The sequence below is a fragment of the Electrona antarctica genome (assembly GCF_951216825.1).
Source record: "Electrona antarctica genome assembly, chromosome: 7".
NCBI classification, from domain to species: domain Eukaryota; kingdom Metazoa; phylum Chordata; class Actinopteri; order Myctophiformes; family Myctophidae; genus Electrona; species Electrona antarctica.
In genome coordinates, this window is record NC_136812.1 from 12,499,734 (window position 1) to 12,522,672 (window position 22,939).

The window sequence follows — 22,939 nt, forward strand, 5'->3', positions numbered from 1 at the left end:
AACCACCTTAACCCTACTTTATACCTATATATCTATAAACTCACAACGTGTGAGCTCACAATGACACATTGTGAGCTTGTAGATGTAGATACACATTTTTGGGAAATTTAAAAAGAAGGGGGGGGGGGGGGGGAGTCCTTGACAAGAAAATGTCTTGAGAACCACTGGAAGAGATGACAGAAAGAGGAAAGAATGCTACTAACCGCAGGTTTCCTAGTTGGTGGGCGGGGTTGAGAGGAGACGTGAAGTTCTGCAGAGCGTCCATGTAGTCTGGTCTCTTCATCTGGTCCACTAGAAACTTCATCTGGACCTACGCGCGCGCACACGCACACGCACGCGCACACGCACACAGACACAGACACAGACAGACAGACAGACAGACAGACAGACAGACAGACAGACAGACAGACAGACAGACACAGACACAGACACAGACACACAGACGGTGTCAAGTGGTAATTAACCACTTGACACCGTTTTATAATTTATTGTACAATGGTGCTGTATTTTTCTTTTAATAATATCCGATCTGCTGTAGATCTGCTTGTAGATCTGTTAATTAATCGTAAACGAGGCAAATGTTTGAAATAATCGTGATAATCAGTTGAATTCTTATCGCCCAGTGAGTCCTACCAGAAACTACTCTCAAATGTATTTAGAGTTGTTGTTTTTTTCCAAACTTGAGAAATTTGAACCAGCACAATACTACAATACGCATGCATGTGTGACTCCTGTGCATAGACATAATGCACAGGACAGGAGCATAGCCATTAGATACAGTACGTGTGTGAAAGGTTAAATCATGAATTATGCATCTTAGACCTTAGATTGTGAATTAAGGCCCTGGCACACTGCGTGACTGCAAGCACCATTGGCGCTGGTGTCCCTGACATGCAGCGCACGTGCCCACATTGGAAGCTTGTTTTGTATTGATTTGTATTGAGCCTCTGTACCTGCCGTACGTATTGTCGCACGTGTGTGTAAGGTGCGCACGCGCGTCCAGTCGTCCACTCTCCCTTACCTTCTGTGTTTCGTCCTTCTTCTCCTGCTTGAGGATGTCGGTGAGGTTGATGAGCTTCTCCATGGCCTCCACCTGTCTGCTCAGGTGTTTGAGGTACATGCCACACGCCCTGCAGTACGCCTCCAGCAGCAGCCCGAAGCGCTGGCTCACCGTCTTGTTATGCATCTCCGATCTGGGAAGGAGGGGAACTAAACAGTTTAGTTGAACGTTTTGTAGCAAAGGCTTCACTATCTTATAAGAGGGGAACCCCTTTACTTGTACGTTTTGTGGTAAAAGCTTTGCTCAAACATTCCTTTTTTCCCCCCCACCCCTTTTCTTCCCTTCTTTTTTCTTGGAAAAACGACACGATGGGAACTATGCACAAAAACTAATTTCACCCACTTTGTTTTACTTGTAAAACTGTGATGTGACAATAAAGCTGATTCTGATGGAGAGAGAGAGAGAGAGAGAGAGAGAGAGAGAGAGAGAGAGAGAGAGAGAGAGAGAGTGTCAGCATGGGCACACTTGAGCCGACAGCCGCGGACAGAAGAAGCTGTGTTTTACGTCATTTCCGAGTTTTTAGACAGCTGGTGGATGGAAAAGAAGCTCCACCCCCGCGGCTGGCTGCCGCGACGGACCGATTCCCGGAAGCGCTCTCCTCCACGGCAGTCAGCCGCGGGGGTGGAGCTTCTTTTCCACGGCTGTCGGCTCAAGTGTGCCCATGCTGAGACCTGCACACATGTCAGCCACAAACTCACTTCAGATGCCAAAAGAAGAAGTGTCCTATCCTTTGATTGGTTAAGGCTTTCTTGAGCAGGAAGCGGACGAGAGGATTGTCAAGGTACTGCTCGTACTTTAACACCTATAGGAGACGAGAGGAGAGAGAGGCATTTCTGAGACACTAGGTGTCACCTTAGCTTTTAACCACTTTAACCATTATTTTAAACTTTAGCTATTGAAAAATAGCAGATATACAAGCTTAGACACTTAGACACTCCCACTTGGACACTTTCCAGCCGGGCTCATTCATTCCAATGTAAATATCATGGACTTTACACATTAAATACCGGTTCATTTTTGGAACCAGACCTTCAAAGTCTTCAAATGGACCCTTCCAGATCTTTAACTCTTGAGAGTATAAAATTAAACCAAAATGGTCCCTTCCAGGTCCATTTGGTTTCATTTTATGCTCTCAAGAGTTCAATTATTGTTAAACATTTGCATTACTTAATTTACAAGAAGTCTACACCATTATAGAATGTAAAATAATTGTTATTTTGTTCAACCTGTTATCTCTCCTAATGGTAACGACATCAATACAGCATGCAATTGGGGACAAAATCTTATCCAACGATAACAAAATATTCTTTAGTTTTGGGTCTGAGAGTCTAAATCTCATCAAATGGTGTTCCGTGGCTCAAAAGCAGAATAAATAATGGACCTTGACATGAAAAAGGTTGAAAACTGATGTAATGAGCAAGGTTTGATACGCAATACGACTTTATTGTATTTTTATTTTTTGTTTTTCATGTTTGTTTGTGCTGTGTTTGTCCTTTGCTATTGTGTGTTTGTTCAAAAAATAAATAAAAATCTAAGTGATAAAAAAAAAGAAAAAGGTTGAAAACCACTGAACCACTGAACACAGTCCTACCTGCACCAGCTGAATGAGGTACTGGGACAGTTTGTCGTCGGTCAGGAACTTGTCGAGGCAGCGCACGGCGAAGTGTCTGACCATGGGATCTGGGTAGTTACAGTCCAGCAGCTCCATGGCCTGCTCAGGACGGATGGACGGCCACTCCTTAAGCAGGCAGTACATCTGAGGAAGAACAACACTAGTTCATTCACTATCAGAACTATTATTTCATATTCGTTTGGTTTATTTCACATTCACTTGGTTTAAGACCTGAGGCCTGGTTCTACAAATGGCTTCTAAACAAGCAGGCCTCACAAAAAAAAACAACAGCAGATGTACAAGCTCATAGCGCGGCACGAAGTGAAGTGCTGTGAGCTTGTATATCTGCAGTTTTTGAATAGCCAAAATATAAAATTACACCAAAGCTTTCTCGGTTTTAATGGCCGATTCTACACATGCCTACTAAAATCTGTAGTTCTCGTAATTTCGTAATTCAAAATTATTCAACATTTTTCAAACGCTTTCAAGATTTTTTTGTGTTGTACAAGAGTAGTGGAGTAGAGGAGTGCGGCACGCTGTGAGCTTATCTGCTATTGTTGAATAGCCAAAGTTAAAAGGTTTTAGTTCGTATTTATTTAAGAAATCCCTAACCCTTGGCGCGAAAGGGTCCATTTTGTTTTATTTGTACATTCTAAGAAATTCATAATTACGTGTGTGTGTGTGTGTGTGTGTGTGTGTGCGCGCGTGTGCGCGTGCGTGCATGTTTGTGTGTGTGTGCATGTGTGCGTGCGTGTGTGTGTGTGTGTGTGTGTGCGTGCGTGCGAGTTGAGATAGCGTTGTTGTACTTGTACCTGTGCTACTTCGTCTCTGGAGTTCCACTTGACGGCCAGGAGCATCTTAGGAAGGACCTCAGGTACGTTCACACAATAGTGTCTGGCAGAGACAACATGTAACTCATGTTAAACACAATATCCCAATGTGCACATCTGTCTTCATATCCCACTTTCCAATTAAGATCCATGTGGTTCCCAAACGTTTTAGCCCGGGACCCAAACTAGTGAAAATAGCAGATTTCCTTTTTTCACTACTTCTCAAACATTTGTTTTCTAATTTATGACATTTCTTCGATTTTTCTTTTGTTTATTCATAAAGTTACATTGAAAAAAAATCATTGATTTAAAAATATTTATATATAATATTAATTAAAAAATAAATGTACGAAAATAAACCCAGAGACCCATAACAATTTGCCCGTGACTGACCCAACAAATGGGTCCCCAGTCGACCACTGTGACATACAGGGTTAAAGGGTAATTTTACATTGCACTGCATGCTACAATAATAATAATATCACTGTGTTACCTGTGTCTCCAGAGGAAGTCTTTTTCCTGCTCAGTGATTTCAGACAGCGGGTCTCTGTTACTCAGCTGTCTCAGCTGCTCTATGTCAGCCTCGGTCAGGGCATGGTCTCTGGCCACGCGGTTACTCTGGAATACATTAGGGACAAAACACTGAAACACGCTGATGCATTATTAACCACACCTGATGCAATATTAGACACGTCACTCACTCTGCTGGCATGCAGGGCCCTATCCACCCCCTTGTCCCTAAACGGTTTTGCCAATTTATTACTATTTTGCAAAGAACAAGCTCACAACGTGTCCACTAAGCTAGTTGGACTATTTTAAAATGTTTTTCAAAATAGTAAAATATGGCTAATAAGTGTAGTTATAAGGGGTAAGGTGGCGTCCAAGATAGGGCCCGTGGTTCTCTGCATGCGTGGTTACAACTGAGTAACAATACATAATTATGCTTTAATAGAATATATTACAGCCTGGTCTCGTGCAGGGCGAAAAACGTAGGTGCTACTGGAAGGGGGATGCATGTGCCTCAGTGCACTCACAGGACCTGCACAATATGGACAACATGTCACTACTACAATAGTCATGCCAAAAATCTCAATATGGCTATGACTAAACACTTAATTTAGATTTTAAGTGCAGCAACAGTGAAAACGAAATAAATTCTTTAAAAATAAGGTCAACTACGCACTTATTATTTTGAACATTTAGTATGAAATGTAACTGTACTGGCGGAATCCCTGTATTACAAAACCTCAGCTAACGATAGCCCCTTACAGGCGCTGTGAGCTTGTGCTATTTTTGGCTAATGTTACCCTCAGAAAAGGGACACTACTTGTAAGCGCCATTTGAGTCTCCTAATTGTGGCCAATGATGTCCACTGAGGGGTGTGGTCAATGTGAAGGTTGGAAGGGTATTTAATCAGGTCTCAATCAAGCAGCAGGTGTTGCTGACAAGAGGCAAACAGTTTTCAGACTGTGTTTAGGAGGCTGTTTGGATCATGTACGTTTATTGCATTTATTTATATGTATGCTGTAGTGATTAGGCCTGCAGAGACAGATAATAAATCCTCATTATACCAACTCTACGCACATGTCTGGACATCACTTCCTGGAGCACACGTCTTAACTATACAACCCGACTGTCGGCAACCAGTAGTGCCACAAATTTGTGTGTGTGTTTGGTGAGAACCGGACGGATCTGCAGAGATGGCAGCAGCTGCGAGCGATCGTCTCTACAAGTTGCTGTGAGGTGGTGGTGATCGATTGCAACTCGGAGCTATTGGGGTGCACCGGGGACATCGGCAGCACTGTCGCCGCACGGCCGCAGCAGCAGATCTTCGGGGCCGGACGGGACCGCTTGGCAGTCGGGAGATCATCCACACCGACCGACAAAGTGTGTGTGTTTCAGCGGCGCACGGCCGCCAATACAGAGGAAACCCAGTATTGGTAACAACGAGCACTTTTAACTGACTTTTTGTTCATTTGAACATGGATTATTGGTTGGATGATGAACCTCCAGTAGTCACTCAGAAAACAATTCATGACTATCTCATGCACAAGTATTTTCCAAACAATCGGTGTCAAAAGTGCCATGATGATGTCACATTTGATATTGAGTATCCCGTCCCTGACTGTGATGTCATATTTCATATTATTGGGGCCTCTGTTGTTGCTCATGAGTGTGACAATGGTGGTGAGGCTCTGCAGGGAACACAGGAAATGCAGGCAGTAGGTCTACAAGATGCTACAATCAGCAGCTCAGCTGAAGAATCAGCTGTTGGTGAGAGGCCCAAGCTGAGCAGAGTGGTGGAAGAGCCACTCATACAAAAGCATCCATCCTTCTCTCCAGCTCAGGCCATGAAGGCAGCAGCTCCACGACCAAAGAAGACCAGCCCCAACATCGCTGAGCAGGTCGTCGAGGCCATGTCCGCCTCCAAGGAACGGAGCAAAAACAACATGTCCCTGACTGTGGTCAAGAAGATGGCAGCTAAAAGCTCAAAGGAGAGAAAGAAGGGACAATGGCAGAGCCAAAGAAAGAGAAAGAAAAGAAGATGGGAGAGCTCAAGAACAAAAAGGATCAAAGCAGAAGACACCTGAGTTGTTTAAGCAAGTATCTGACACTCATACACCCCCTCTAAGTAGGCCAGTTTATGTTTGCAATTTTGAATATTGCCTGAGTTATGAATGCTTAAAAGGTTTTGAATTTTGGTTTTGTTTAATGGCTTTGTATTTTTTATGTTTTTGAATTGCTCTGTTTTCATACCAGTAGCAATTAGGGGTGGGTGTGTAAGCGCCATTTGAGTCTCCTAATTGTGGCCAATGATGTCCACTGAGGGGTGTGGTCAATGTGAAGGTTGGAAGGGTATTTAATCAGGTCTCAATCAAGCAGCAGGTGTTGCTGACAAGAGGCAAACAGTTTTCAGACTGTGTTTAGGAGGCTGTTTGGATCATGTACGTTTATTGCATTTATTTATATGTATGCTGTAGTGATTAGGCCTGCAGAGACAGATAATAAATCCTCATTATACCAACTCTACGCACATGTCTGGACATCACTTCCTGGAGCACACGTCTTAACTATACAACCCGACTGTCGGCAACCAGTAGTGCCACAAATTTGTGTGTGTGTTTGGTGAGAACCGGACGGATCTGCAGAGATGGCAGCAGCTGCGAGCGATCGTCTCTACAAGTTGCTGTGAGGTGGTGGTGATCGATTGCAACTCGGAGCTATTGGGGTGCACCGGGGACATCGGCAGCACTGTCGCCGCACGGCCGCAGCAGCAGATCTTCGGGGCCGGACGGGACCGCTTGGCAGTCGGGAGATCATCCACACCGACCGACAAAGTGTGTGTGTTTCAGCGGCGCACGGCCGCCAATACAGAGGAAACCCAGTATTGGTAACAACGAGCACTTTTAACTGACTTTTTGTTCATTTGAACATGGATTATTGGTTGGATGATGAACCTCCAGTAGTCACTCAGAAAACAATTCATGACTATCTCATGCACAAGTATTTTCCAAACAATCGGTGTCAAAAGTGCCATGATGATGTCACATTTGATATTGAGTATCCCGTCCCTGACTGTGATGTCATATTTCATATTATTGGGGCCTCTGTTGTTGCTCATGAGTGTGACAATGGTGGTGAGGCTCTGCAGGGAACACAGGAAATGCAGGCAGTAGGTCTACAAGATGCTACAATCAGCAGCTCAGCTGAAGAATCAGCTGTTGGTGAGAGGCCCAAGCTGAGCAGAGTGGTGGAAGAGCCACTCATACAAAAGCATCCATCCTTCTCTCCAGCTCAGGCCATGAAGGCAGCAGCTCCACGACCAAAGAAGACCAGCCCCAACATCGCTGAGCAGGTCGTCGAGGCCATGTCCGCCTCCAAGGAACGGAGCAAAAACAACATGTCCCTGACTGTGGTCAAGAAGATGGCAGCTAAAAGCTCAAAGGAGAGAAAGAAGGGACAATGGCAGAGCCAAAGAAAGAGAAAGAAAAGAAGATGGGAGAGCTCAAGAACAAAAAGGATCAAAGCAGAAGACACCTGAGTTGTTTAAGCAAGTATCTGACACTCATACACCCCCTCTAAGTAGGCCAGTTTATGTTTGCAATTTTGAATATTGCCTGAGTTATGAATGCTTAAAAGGTTTTGAATTTTGGTTTTGTTTAATGGCTCTTTGTATTTTTTATGTTTTTGAATTGCTCTGTTTTCATACCAGTAGCAATTAGGGGTGGGTGTGTAAGCGCCATTTGAGTCTCCTAATTGTGGCCAATGATGTCCACTGAGGGGTGTGGTCAATGTGAAGGTTGGAAGGGTATTTAATCAGGTCTCAATCAAGCAGCAGGTGTTGCTGACAAGAGGCAAACAGTTTTCAGACTGTGTTTAGGAGGCTGTTTGGATCATGTACGTTTATTGCATTTATTTATATGTATGCTGTAGTGATTAGGCCTGCAGAGACAGATAATAAATCCTCATTATACCAACTCTACGCACATGTCTGGACATCACTTCCTGGAGCACACGTCTTAACTATACAACCCGACTGTCGGCAACCAGTAGTACCACAAATTTAGGATTTGGGCGCTACACTACTGTTCAAGTGGTTAATGTAAAGATTTGGCCACCCTGTAGTTACTCTGAGGATAGCCTAGGGGTCCCGGACCCCCTGTTGAAGACCCCTGGCCTATTGTATATCACACTGGGGCCACCCTGTAGTTACTCTGAGGATAGCCTAGGGGTCCCGGACCCCCTGTTGAAGACCCCTGGCCTATTGTATATCACACTGGGGCCACCCTGTAGTTACTCTGAGGATAGCCTAGGGGTCCCGGACCCCCTGTTGAAGACCCCTGGCCTATTGTATATCACACTGGGGCCACCCTGTAGTTACTCTGAGGATAGCCTAGGGTCCCGGACCCCCTGTTGAAGACCCCTGGCCTATTGTATATCACACTGGGGCCACTGGGGCCATGTCCTTGAAAAGGTTAAGAATCACGGCTTTAGAGCAACACTCGCGATCCATTAAGCACCATTTACTGTTAGCGGTCGTGTTACCAGCCCAGGTCCTCGAGTTACAGAAAATGGTATAACTTAATACACTGTATTGAGTTAACGTCGTAAATAAATAAACGCAGCGTGGGGCAGTTGTCAGTCGTGTCACATCATCATCATCATCATCGTCATCATGATCACACCGTGTCTGATAGATATCCGACCCTGTGCCACGCTGAAACAACATAAATTGTGATCGGATATTGTGTCGGCCATTGTGTGGTGGCACTGCCAGTGCCAGCACATAATGTTCCTTCATTACACGATGTCGATGTAACCACACACCAATTGCAAAAAAAAAAAGCATCAATATTTGATCGGATTGTCTCAACCGGTGGTTTTTACACGGTATGGTCTCAGATGTTTTAACACACCTTCTATTTCCAGTTCATTCTCTATCCCAGTGGTTCTCAAACCTTTTCATGTCAAGGACCCCCAAATTGACACTCATTAGCCCGCGGACCCCCCATTCGAAAATATACGCCAAGGAGTGCAGTGATTTTCAACCATTTTCATTTCAAGGACCGCCAGTTTGACCTGCATTAAGCTACTGAGTATACGGACCCCCATTTAATGGCATTTATATCTCTGGGACCCCAATGTATATTGTAAAATCACTGTTGATTTAACTCTGAGAGTGTACAAACGGAACCAAATGGACCCGCTGGGTCAGTTTGGTTCCATTTGTACACTCTCTGAGTAACAGACCCATAAGGGTCCATTTGGTTCCTGGGTCATTTAGCTGGGGGATCCCCATGAACTCTCTCAAGGACCCCTAGGGGTCTCTGGACCCCACTTTGGGAACCACTGCTCTATTCCATTCATTATCAACGTGGGGACCCCCGGGGGTGTCCTTGAGGGGGTTCCCCAGCTAAATGATCGACAGTAATTAATCAGGATGTCAGTGTACAAACAGTTCCGTCGCAGCGTTAAATGAACCCATTGAGACCTGAGACAAGATTCTAATGTCTTCTAAATCCAGTTTTCTGAAAAACCTATATTGGCCCAATCCAAGCCATCCACGAGATATCTCGAGGAAAGCTATTATTACCATCTGGGCCATCCACGAGAAACACGAGATTTGATTAAAAATATATATTATTGGTACCTTTTTTCCACTTCCATTCTGTTGCTAGCCTCCACAGGCCTCCCATGATAATCCGCGGTACACGTGACCGCACAGGATTATTAGTGTTTTTTCTGCTCAAAATGGGATGAAGTACCATGTTTGGGACCTTATAAAACATTAATCCGTGCTCACGCTAAGGACATTAATCGTCTGCGCGTTAGTACACAGCCTAGAGTGAGGCTAGACTACAGATATGGAGGGCTATCACTTCCGGCTATCACTTCCAGGGTCAGTCGCGCTGAGCTTGTATATTCTTCAACAGCTAAAGTTTAAAATAATGGTTAAAATGAGATATTGCATGGGTATGTACGCCCAGCAGAAAAAAAGTTATTGGAAAATAAAACTTAAACCGGGCATAACTTTTTTTGTTGTCCTAGAAACACTACCCAGTGTAAATGCAGGCTCTTTTAAATGGCTTCCAACACAAACAACTCAACTCAACTCAGTTAATTTTTTTCCTGGAAGCAGACAAGTCAAGCTTTCTCTGAAGGTCTTTCGTTGTCACACATTCACAACAGAGAATCTTCAATAAATCATTCAAAAACGCCATTCTGCCATAGAGAACCCTATTTACTACATTGAAATGCCTTGAAACTGGCAAAGAGTTAAAGTGGTTAAACGCTGTGTTCAGTGAAACGGTATTAAACGGGCATCCGTGGCCTGAAGCCGTATCAAAACGTCGGTCCCTTGACATTATAAAAGGCTGAGAATCACAACTCTATAAAGACGCACCGCTGGCACCAATGTTGCAAAGGGGGCGGGGAGATGGCTCAAGCTCTTTTTCCTAATTAGTGGAGTAGTGAAAGTTCATTCATAATGAGATGCGGTCCAATTAGTGAAGTAGTGAAGGCCCATCCATAATGAAATACTGTCTACTGCAGTATGTGTCCAAGTGTCCCTGGGCAAGAGATTTAAATCCCGACGGGTTCTTAACCCGTCGGTCTCGACCCCTCGGGGTACCAAATTATTATATATATATATATTATTTTTTTTGCAACTGAATGGCTGGAAAATGGAAATTGAGAGTTTACATAGTACACATAGTGCATGCATAAACTTTCCTTAATGATTATATCTGGGGGGGGCGGGGCAGGGGTCGCGAGACATGGCCAAAGCATTTCCGGGGGTCCCCAGTCAAAAACGTTGAGAACCCCCCTCTGTTGTTCGTCGTTCAGAACAGTGGGTTGCCCACACATCCAGGTGGTTGCTGCATGGTGCCGGACACACAGTGACAAGTGTTTAGTTTACTTGGGAGTACAATAGTTAACCGCCTGGCCGCCAGGATTAATGACATAGCAGCCAGGAGAATGAGACTTGCAGGACACTGCCAAAGACACCAGGAGCTGCCAGCCAGACTTGCAGGACACTGCCAAAGACACCAGGAGCTGCCAGCCAGCAAACTGGTGCTGTGGGAACCAACACATGGGCACCGGTCACGAGGACGCCCCATACTAACATATGTGGATGTACTCAAGAAAGATGACGGAGCGCAAAGCACCAACGAGCTGGCCGGATGTATGGAGAACCGGGAAGACTGGAAGCGACGGGGGGAGGGGCGGCATGTGCCGGGGGATTATGTCACTCCACTGCCACTCCATCTCGTGGCCACCGCTTCACGCAGCAACTGACGGGTAAACTGCCGGTAACAGCCGCGGCTCTGCCAGGAGAAGGGGCGTCAGCTGCCGGGGAAACTGGGGGGATTATGACACTCGACTGCCGCTCTCTTCTGCGGCAGTGCGTTTGGTCCGACATGCGTTGCGTCGTGATTGCAGTTATGGTTAGGGTAAGGGTTTGGAGTAGAGTGTCGGACTGATGCCGCCGAGAAATACTGGATGCTTGCTGCCGGAAAATGCAATCGCTCTCTCTCGAAAATCTACTGAATGTTAAAAGTTCAGGTTTTTTGGGTGCAATTGAGCTCAGAAAAGAAGAAAAAAAAGAAAAAAGAAATATTACAAAAACTTTTTTTTAATGTCACAATCCCTTTAAACTAACAGGCTGCAATATCTTTGGGAACATACAATTTCCAATGCATTTTCGGTCCAGCTCATTTTAAATAAATGATGAATAAATATATGTACACGTACATTTAATGAAGGAGAAATCATGGCTCTGTAGTACGTCTCACTACATACAGAGGCGTAAAGAAGAGACGTCTTCCATGAATCTGCACACCCAGCAATACACGTGAGTCGTGACCCTGTCCAGTCCCTGTCAAGCTGGGTCTCATTTCACCCAGCCAGAGTGAGTCACAGGACTACACTGTGGCTGGGTACCTTTTCTAGAGGAGATGCAGGGCCCAAGATGCTGACGATGAAGGATTTACGGCCGAGGAGAAGTGGAAGAACGAGCGGTTTGTCGGAGGAAACGGAAGGTGTTGCACATCTTTTTTCAAAAGTCGACATGAGGTTCTCATGGCGTCCATTCGCTACGGAGAAGTCTTACTCATCTGAGCCGTGTGATGTTGAAGGGCATTTGGGTGAGTGAAATATTTAGTACTTCAAATTATCTCAACTTACACTGAACAAAACTTTGGTGTGGAACATAAGCATTGTGGTATTTACTGTATGCACATATGATGCACACACTGTGATGCACAGACTTAACTAGAATAAGTTAGAGCCTATCACTAAGATGCTCTTACTCTTACAGAGTGACCCAAGGTGGCCTTACACTAGCCGATAATCGGGCATTTTTTACGCTCGGGGGGTGCCCGACCGCTCAAAGCGTGATCGGGATCGGCCCGATCAACATCAAGAATGTTTGATATTTGCTCTGCCCCGCTCCGATTATCCTGTAGTGTGTGGTGCTATCAGATTTCAGATTGCAAAAAATCGGCTAGTGTAAGGCCACCTTTACAGTAAGCAAGAACAACACATGGTGATACATCATATACATAGAAATAGTCATCAAGGATCATAAGCAAGCTAAGAAACTAACAACTGTCTAACAGTAGAATATCTGTACAATGAAACTATGAGTATTCAATATAGAGTACCAATGTCTACATAATATGATATCTAAATTACACAAGTTCAGCCTTTGCATACGCGTGCAAGGTCGTTGAGCCCAGTGCAAGTGCTACGGCAAGTGCTACGGGCTAAGATGGAGTTTTCAGACTACGGCGAAAGATTGGGAGTGAGTCTGCAGTTGCAATGGGAAGTTCATTCCATAGTTTTGCAGCCAGAAGGGCAGTGGCGTGCACAGATAGAGGGGGGGGGGGGGGGGGGGGGTTACAGTATGTGGACCATGGTGACATTGGTCAATTCTTGATAAAACGCTTCTAATATATTATTTAGGCCCCAAAATCTATAAATCTCACACTATTAAGGCAACCGGCCGGTTCCACATGCTGCACAAGCTGCCCTTTTTTTCACTTGAGCACCTGCCCCTCTAAATGTCTGTGCACGCCACTGCAGAAGGGAGAAGAGTCTGGGACGTATGGAGCGTTGTCCCGGCTGTTTTAGTGAAGGTTCTGCCAGCTTCCCTGTGTTGGCTGATCTGAGCAAGCAGATCTAAGCCCAGCAAGAAGTTGTCTAGGTTTTGAAATAGTCATCTACCGGACATCAGAAATGTACTTGTCTCCGCCAGGACGGACGACCGAAGGCTGGATGGCCTAAGGCTATGTTTCTGCTCCTATCTGTGTGTGTGTCTGTGTGCCTGTGAGCAGCTTATCTCTGGTACCGCACCGCTGTACCGATTGGTGTGAACTGTGAAACTTTGCACGCACTCGCCCAGTAGGCCAAGAAACCTCAACACCAAAATGTATGTTTTTCCCCTGGATACCATGGCTCATGATGCAACTTCCCATAAAGGCCATGCCCATTTCTGTCTGACAACATTGTTAGACCCCGCCTAACCGTGTTAATAAAATAAAATAAGTCCATTAACCAACCAACCAACCAACCAAACAACCAACCAACAGTGTGTGAAATGAAGGAAGTGGTGTCAGTTGCTAGACAATAGGCATAAAAGTCAATCATCGATGTACCACAATGTTGGATTGTGTTTATGATATCCAACATGAGGATTGAGGGTAAACAGGTGATGAAAAACATTGCACTACACTGAGGTATTAGTTATTGCCTCTTTTATATTGCATTATATCAGGCTGATAGTTTTTTTTGTTTAATACAAAAATCCCCGGCCAATACCACCAGTGCAGTAGTCAGCTATTTAGCCGGCTGCCGGCTCTTGTGGAACTCCCTGGTGCATCGTCTAACTATAAATGCGCCTCGTCTCTGTCTGCGTGTGTGTGTGCGTGTGTGTAATGCACGTAACTCGAGAACCGTTTGACCCTCCGACTTCACATTCGACACAAGCGATCCACACCCCTGCAGGGAGTGCAGTGCCTGGTATAGAGTTGGTCGGACCCACAGTTCTCCAGAACCACCACAAAAGGCTCTGGTCTGCTCTCTGGTTGGAGAGCTTCACTGGGGCCTTGGTCCAAAAGGGGGAGCTTGAAGCCAGGCCTCTTGAAATGGTAATTGACACTGCAGTGATCACTTAGAGCATTTTACCAGTTCATTACCTAACGTAATCCATAGGGTCTGTCACTTTGCCTGTAAGTAACTGATTTGGTGGCGCCTGGTCACCTGACAAGAGACACTGCTGCTGAGGATCAGTTCCCCGGAGCTGACCCACTTAGCGCACTCTGTTCGCCACCTTGCCCAGCGGTCAAGAACATGGTCAAAAAGGAACTCCAACACCACCATCAGAGCATGGTGGAGAAGATGGCCAGACAGACAGAAAGAGGGGGAGGGACTGTGTTGCTGGCCCTATGCGCCAGCCTGGCGTAATGGGATGAGTGAGCGACTGAGTTGACCCATTAAGACCTGGAACGCATCTGTGTCACCTTATTTTAAACTTTAGCTATTGAAAAATAGTAGATATACAAGCTCATAGTGCCACCTTATTTTAAACTTTAGCTATTGAAAAATAGTAGATATACAAGCTCATAGTGCGGCACTGACTGCCGCACTATGATCTTGATCTATGATCTATTTTTTTTAAATCGTGAAAATGTGTTATATTCTTTCACAGCAAATGTTTTGCTCAAATCTTTGCTTCTGGAGGATCCTGGAACAACATATTTTCAGATGGGGGTCGGCGGCCAATTACATATCGTTCTGGGGCTTCTTGACATGGAAAGGTTTGAGAACCACTGGTTTTTCAGAAAACTGTTAGGATTTAGAAGATTCCTCAGTAGGCTACAGAAGTTAGAGGCTGAACAAAAACTGCTCAGCGGTGGTTATTTACCTGTCCAGAGAGGTTGACGTTAAATCCCAGCTCCCTAGAGATGGTCCAGTTAGCGTGTTTATTTACCTGTCCAGAGAGTTTGAGGTTGAATCCCAGCTCCCTAGAGATGGTCCAGTTAGCGTGGTCCTCGATGGAGGTCATGTCTGGGTATTTCACTGGAGCGCTGAAGTGGTCAAACTCCAACTCCAAACACGGGGTTTCCTACAAAAAAAAACATATAACAAATGGCTGATGTCTCTGTTTGTTTAGCTCTTCAAATGTATGTCTGTTTATTTGTTTTTATCGAAGGATAATCTAATCTAAAATAATATAATATAATAATGTGCTTAGAAGAGACAGCCATCAGTTTATTATAACTGAACTCTGTGAATATTTAACTTACTAGGTTCTAAAACAACATGGTACATGAACTTGTGAGTGAGTACCTTATTGGGGTTTGATCCAGTGACGCCTATGGCATTGAGCAGGTCTTCAAGGCCATGGGGAACCGGCCATAAATTGAGGGCCAACTTGTGTGCAACCAGGGTGTGGGTGTAGTCAAACAGGTTGACATTCCCCCAGGCCAGGGGACAGTGCTCCTGTGGGGAGGAGAGGATGGGAGAGGGGTATGGAGGAGCTGTGTTTACGTGAAGATTCTCTTAAAACACATACACTGCCAGGTACTCGTTAATGAATTCTTCCAAAACCAGTGTTTTTCAGTGAAACCCTTATTTTGAAGGTCCACCCAAGCCCGAGACGTGAACCGGATATAGGATAACGCTGTGTGTTGTTGTGACAGACGATTGTCTTTTCTTTCACACGGAAAACAAAATATGTGGCCGCGATCGTCGGTTCTTTTAGTTATGGGCCATTCAATAAAGCTTGTTTTGACCAAAAACTCAATCTGGGAAACTTCCGGTAAATGTTCTGTTGTATCTGTTGCTTAGCAACCTAGAACCATGCATACGTTGGTGAAGAGCGCAATCTATCATAAACCACTGAATATACCACATGTACGTCATCGGCGCTTAATTGCTGGATTAGACTTGGCGTAAATCTACGTCAACAGCGGTAACGCCTTCCGCTCACAAAACTCAATGAGTAAACCAACCCTGTCAATGAATCCCGTTCCCTACAGTAGAATTTGACAGACTGAACATGCCCTATTATTTTACGTTTGCGATAACATCTTAATCTTTAGGCTGAGTCTTCACTAAGAGGCAGCCGTGTAAGTAAATCATTGACACAGAGAAAGAGACAGAGTAACATGACGACAGCTGGTCAAAAAGCACCTACTTATAGCAGGCACTGGAACCAAGGCTAGCGTAGAAGTGTTTATCTTTAATTTATGGTGAGGCATGAAAGAGCATCCGCTACCCCAAGCTCATCGCAGCGGGTCAAACCAGGTGAGAACAGCCATGACTGGTGTCAGTTACAGTATCCATGCCCAGCGTAGATAGATCACACACAGACACACACACAGACACACACACACACACACACACACAGACAGACAGACAGACAGACAGACAGACAGACAGACAGACAGACAGACAGAGACAGACAGACAGACAGACAGACAGACAGACAGACAGACAGACAGACAGACAGACAGACAGACAGACAGACAGACAGACAGACAGACAGACACACACACACACACACACACACCTTTCTCTGGCTATAGGTTTTCCCTGCCAAAGAGGAGGCTGATCGATCCGTCCGATAAATCAGCCAGGGTGTCTGCTAACTAAGGCCCCATAGACACAGAGACCCACATGCAGACATACTTTACTGAATGCAGACACACACACACACACACACACACACACACACACACACACACACACACACACACACACACACACACACACACACAGACACAGACACACACACACACACACACACTCGTTATCACATACATCTCACATACACAGAATAAGTGAGTAGACAGAAAACTAAGCTTTCGTTTAACTGTTAAGTCGGGGAGCATAATTGTGTATTACGTGACCATCTGTGTAAAACGTGACTAAGCTCTTTGTTATTGAGATGTTTCTCGGTTCCTCCTGGAATGTGCAAGGTAAAATGTTCTTTAGAGACGAGTCTTTATTGTAAAGTCTTTGCAAGACAATTTGTGCGATGTTGTGAATATGCGTCTATGCGATGTGAATATAAAGGAAGAAATTATAGAGATTTTCTCATTTATTTAGAAATGTATTGTATTAAAACTGCAATCCCTAAGTTTTATGTTTTACCCGAGATTGAAACCCCGGGCCGGTCCACCATGTACCAGCTACCGCTCAGACAAGATGGAATCAGCGCTCAGCGAGAGGACGGTATTGCGCCTATGAGCTCCAGGCAGTACTACTTGTCAACCAGTAGGTGTCCTGCCTGACGCCAGGGTCTAAATGTCTCCATGGAACATAAAGGGAGGAGCACCTCCTACCGTTGCAGATGCACAGTACTAGTTATAGTAGTAGTTGTATTGACATACTTTATAATTTGTAAAGAAGTAAGCAAGAACAATTAAACACAAGGTAATACATCAAACGCAACGAAATAGTCATCAAGGAGGCGCCCGCTGGCCAAGTGGTCCAGGCGCATGCCACATAATAGGCTCTGGCCTGACAGCGTGTTGCGTGTTCGATTCCCGTTCATGACAACCTTTGCTGCATGTCTCTCCCATTCTCTCCCTCCCACTTTCCTGTCTGTCTTCACTAATAACTATCAATAAAGCCAAAAACAAAACAAAAATAAATAGTCATCAAGGATCATAAGCAAGCTCAGAAAGAACCTAATATCCGTCTAAACTTCACCATGCAGATTGGTTAAAATAACGTTTGACTGGTTTTAAAAATGTGGTTATTGAACTTTATCAGCAAGTTGAAATGTTTTCAAACTTGTTCTAGATGTAATGGTGCAAAGCTAGAGATTAAGACCTACAGTATAGAGACCAATAGACACACTGTCATATGGCTCCGGTACCGTTTAACTTTTCATCTCTGTCGGGTGAAGACGTTATTATGTCCAAAACTTTTCAGGATTCAAAATTTAAAAAATAGCTAAAGTAGCAGATCAACAGGCTCAAAATGCGTCGCTTCGAGCTCGTGGATCTGCTATACTTTTGATGCTTTTGTGTGTGACGCTGTAGTATGATCAATTAGTAGGGCGTTAATGTATGAGTAGTAAAACACGAGAGGTTAAGTTATAGAGATAAGGAGGTTTCTGCCCGACAACAGCGTTGTCAGACAATACAGGTTAAAGGGATTTAGTTCCTTCGCACTTGAATGGAAAAAATCCTCTCTGTCGATTGTGTTTCTAGGCAGTCTGACACCAGTGCCCCTGACCGATTAGTAATTAAACAGAACCAAAGATGATACCGTACTGTGGCACCCATTCAACAAGGACACACACACACACACACACACACACACACACACACATACAGTGGATGGGTTAGCGACGTGTCGGTGTTGAATTAAAAATAGCATCGTGAAGGTGATCTGCTATGAGGCGACTGGCTGCTGTCTTAGTTTACTTAAGTTACTACCACTTTAAACCGCACGATACCAACCGTTTGTCTGTCTGTCTGTCATGTGAGAAGCCTAAATATCCTAAAGGAATCCTGCGTCCTTAGGAACAGACAGTGGTGAAAAGTAAACTGACACTGAAAGAGGCTTGACTGTCATTACTCACTGTCTGTCAAGGTGGCCGTGGGCAGCCTACCAACTCCTGGGCTTCAACCTAAATTCACCAATTAGAAACTGCTGGGGAATGGCTTCAACCTAAATTCACCAATTAGAAACTGCTGGGGAATGGCTTCAACCTAAATTCACCAATTAGAAACTGCTGGGGAATGGCTTTAACCTAGATTCACCAATTATAAACTGCTGGGGGATGGCTTCAACCTAAATTCACCAATTAGAAACTGCTGGGGGATGGCTTCAACCTAAATTCACCATTTATAAACTGCTGGGGGATGGCTTCAACCTAAATTCACCAATTAGAAACTGCTGGGGGATGGCTTCAACCTAAATTCACCAATTAGAAACCGCCGGGGGGGATGGCTTCAACCTAAATTCACCAATTAGAAACTGCTGGGGGATGGCTTCAACCTAAATTCACCAATTAGAAACTGCTGGGGGATGGCTTCAACCTAAATTCACCATTTAGAAACTGCTGGGGGATGGCTTCAACAAATTCACCAATTAGAAACTGCTGGGGGATGGCTTCAACAAATTCACCAATTAGAAACTGCTGGGGGGATGGCTTCAACAAATTCACCAATTAGAAACTGCTGGGGGATGGCTTCAACCTAAATTCACCAATTAGAAACTGCTGGGGGATGGCTTCAACCTAAATTCACCAATTAGAAACTGCTGGGGGATGGCTTCAACCTAAATTCACCAATTAGAAACTGCTGGGGATGGCTTCAACCTAAATTCACCAATTAGAAACTGCTGGGGGATGGCTTCAACCTAAATTCACCAATTAGAAACTGCCTGGGGATGGCTTCAACCTAAATTCACCAATTAGAAACTGCTGGGGATGGTTTCAACCAAAGTTCACCAATTAGAAACTGCTGGGGGATGGCTTCAACCTAAATTCACCAATTAGAAACTGCTGGGGGATGGCTTCAACCTAAATTCACCAATTAGAAACTGCTGGGGGATGGCTTCAACCTAAATTCACCAATTAGAAACCGCTGGGGGATGGCTTCAACCTAAATTCACCAATTAGAAACTGCTGGGGGATGGCTTCAACCTAAATTCACCAATTAGAAACTGCTGGGGGATGGCTTCAACCTAAATTCACCATTTAGAAACTGCTGGCGATGGCTTCAACCTAAATGATGGTAAGGGGCCATACATGCTTTTCTTGTACAACCATGGTTGTAAAGATTTGTAAAGATTTTATTGAAGGGATAGCCCCTTGAGATGCAGCATCTCATTGTAGAGGGGGACCCATAACATACAGACAAGATACTTAAGACAATATACAAATACATACATACATACATACAGCTTGCTCAACCTCTCCCACCCACCCCACCAACCACCACATCATCAGCTGTTAAGCAACAGAGGAATGAAAGTGCAAATTATATCGGTGAATGTGCTATAACTGGTACTTTAAAAACATAAACAAGGTGAGTCAAGATGTAAATGAAGGGATGTCCTAAAGCAACTGAAGGATGAAATCGATCTAAGAGATAGAGGAAGATTATTCCAATCAAATGGGTATGAAAGACCTCCGTCCAACCTCGTTAAAGATTTTTGGTATTTTAAAGTAAGGGCATTGTAGATGTCTAAGTGGATTGATGAGTTGGATTGATGAGTTGGACCTGAACAAGGTGCTTAAAAGCTTTTGCTTTGTGAGTGTGAGTGATAGGCAAACACACTACTTAAAATAGGGGAATAACCTGTTACTGTCTCTAACGGTGGTTTTCAACCAGTGGTCCGGGGACCGCCAGTGGTCCTTGAGGTGATTCCAGGTGGTCCACAGGTCACTGATGTAAATTTGGTAACTAAATGGACCCTTCCGGGTCTATTTGCGCCTGTTATCTCTCCTAATGGTACCAACATCAATACAGCATGGAATTGTGGACAAAATCTTATCGAACGATAACAAAATCTTTTGGGAGACACTAATCTCATCAAATGGTGGTCCGTGGCTCAAATGCTGAATAAATAATGGGCCTTGATATGTAAAAGTTTGAAAACCACTGGTCTCTAATGGTTTTTTGTGGATTGATGGTTGTTGACTTCTTTGTTACTAGAGACGAGACTCAACAACAATGCTGTTCTGGCATTGTATTACGCTTTCATTCACTAGTATTTTATTCACCACCTGTCTACGTCATTACAATGTTGCAGTCAGTCGCTATGCAGTTCTAAAGCGGAGATCTAAATACGTTAGAGTCAACTTTGTGTTACATGATACAACCTGGAAAGCCGTTTCCTAACATAGCGTATGAAGCTTACAGCTAAGAGACCATTTGGTTGTACAGTTTGTGGCAAAAGCTTGTGAAAATCTAAGAACCACACAGAAGAAAACCCTTTACCTGTACTTGTTGTGGCAAAAGCGCTCAAACAAGTTACAGGTTACAAGTCTGTAACTCTGACAGTATACAAAATGGTTCAATTTGTATACAGGATGTACCTTACCTCCTTAGCCCCCTTCCTGCCCTTGACAGAGCAGATGGAGAGACAGAGTCTGGCAGCGCGGGGGATGTCTGGGATGTACATGTCATATGTCAGCCACTCATTCCACCTGTACACACACACACACACACACACACACACACACACACACACACACACACACACACACACACACACACACACACACACACACACAGAGAGAGGGACAGACAGACAGACAGACAGACAGACAGACAGACAGACAGACAGACAGACAGACAGAGACAGGCATGAGGTGAAACAATTGTTTAGATCAGTGGTTCTAAAATTAACCACATGAACCCTATAGTGTCCCTATTCTGGTGCGAACATGTAGCCAAAATAGCTCTACTATCTAATCACTAAGGTCAACATGCTCACAATGAGTGAATACATTGTGGTGTACAGGGAAAAGCCCTGGGGGATCTCATGCAGTGTGTTGGGGTTTAAGTGGATCAAAGGGAAATTGCGTTGACTATTATGGCAGTTGTGCTGAAGGATTACCTGGGGTTGGAGCAAGGCACTCGCTGTGTGTTGACGTTGTCACACATCTGCTCTCCTCCATGGTAGATTCCTGTCCTCACATAGATCTACAGGCAGAGAATAGAGGCAATGAAAAGGACAAGTAAGACGCGCAAAGCGAACGCAGCTCGTAAATTGCAATAACAACAATTAGAATAAATTACGTTTTTTTTTAAGTTATCTTTTTTTTATTATTATTTTATTTTTTTTAAGTGTTTTTTTTGTACGTTTTTTCTTTTTAAGTTTTTTTTTAAGTTAAGTTTTTTTTAATTGAAGTTAAGTTTTGTGTGTGTGTGTGTGTTTGTGTGTGTGTGTGTGTTTTGTGTGTGATACAGCTGCGCCCTCTGGTGGCGGGCGGGTGGTGTTACAGCGTGACACACAGACAGACACACACACACACAGACAGACAGGTCTCATAGTTAGTGCTCACTGCGTTCGCAATTATACTACACAGTCAAATGCAGTGTACTATTAACCGATTCCATGCTGTTACCATAGACGGGATCGTGAGGCTAGTGCCAGTGAAATGTGCGACAAAGAAGAAGAGCCACATCCGCCCGACCCGGAAGTGATGGGTGCCACGCAAGTTGAGTATACTATACATGCCCACTCGTTGTCTGAGATTTTGGAGTCTCATGCTTATCTCAATCGTCTCACACGCTGCCACATTAATTGGTGAAGCAGGATTAGTCAATCATAGAAACCGGTGCCCACATAAACACAATGGCGTAGAGAATGGAGTAGAGGTCTTCACGGGTCCAATTTGACAAACTCGGACCGAATAAGAACCGGAGAAAATGCCTCCCCACTATACCAGCTGCTATTATTAGAATTCTGGCTCCGAGCCCGAACAGCACCGAGGGTGTCGGAACTGCAGCCCGAACGGAACCGTCAATGATAATGAATATGAGAACCCACACAACCTGAGTAGCCGAAATGACCGAATGCCGTTATTATTAAGACCTCTACAACTCTTAGAGTTGTAGTATATTATTAACTTCTTTCTTACCTAAACGTAATCCGCTGTTGGTGGTGCTGCGGCGCCGCTACATGCTCATTAACGTGAATGACACGCCACGTAAATCCCAGTCAATCATTGCAGTGTGGACGCAGTTTGTAAATAAAATTAAAAAATCCATGTGTGTGTAATCTTTCTTCTTAGCCATTGCTAATCCACCGTTAATTGATGTTGCACCATGGTTGTTACCAAAATTTGAACCATTTACCAAAGTGTTACGCTGACGTTAATATCAACAATATAATATAACTTTGTAAGAAGCGCCTACTTCCTCACTGCATGGCTTGAGCAGAGCCATAGAGTAAGAC

General features: G+C 44.4%; 2 protein-coding genes across 2 annotated transcripts in view; one reads left to right on the plus strand and one right to left on the minus strand.

Moving 5' to 3' along the window:
• The window catches only part of atp11b (ATPase phospholipid transporting 11B), a 206,604-nt gene that overhangs the window by 147,845 nt on the left and 35,820 nt on the right, over positions 1 to 22,939 (plus strand). The window lies entirely within an intron of this gene.
• LOC306926738 (phosphatidylinositol 4,5-bisphosphate 3-kinase catalytic subunit alpha isoform-like) overlaps positions 1 to 22,939 on the minus strand; it is a 43,096-nt gene that overhangs the window by 9,613 nt on the left and 10,544 nt on the right. Inside the window, exons 8-17 of the mRNA XM_079506145.1 lie at positions 21,596 to 21,681; positions 21,077 to 21,182; positions 15,356 to 15,508; positions 14,997 to 15,131; positions 3,996 to 4,120; positions 3,485 to 3,566; positions 2,652 to 2,816; positions 1,759 to 1,862; positions 1,022 to 1,193; positions 204 to 310 (exon numbers count right to left, since the gene is read on the minus strand). Coding sequence (XP_079362271.1) covers positions 204 to 310; positions 1,022 to 1,193; positions 1,759 to 1,862; positions 2,652 to 2,816; positions 3,485 to 3,566; positions 3,996 to 4,120; positions 14,997 to 15,131; positions 15,356 to 15,508; positions 21,077 to 21,182; positions 21,596 to 21,681 — 1,235 coding nt within the window. The remainder of the gene's footprint in view (positions 1 to 203; positions 311 to 1,021; positions 1,194 to 1,758; positions 1,863 to 2,651; positions 2,817 to 3,484; positions 3,567 to 3,995; positions 4,121 to 14,996; positions 15,132 to 15,355; positions 15,509 to 21,076; positions 21,183 to 21,595; positions 21,682 to 22,939) is intronic.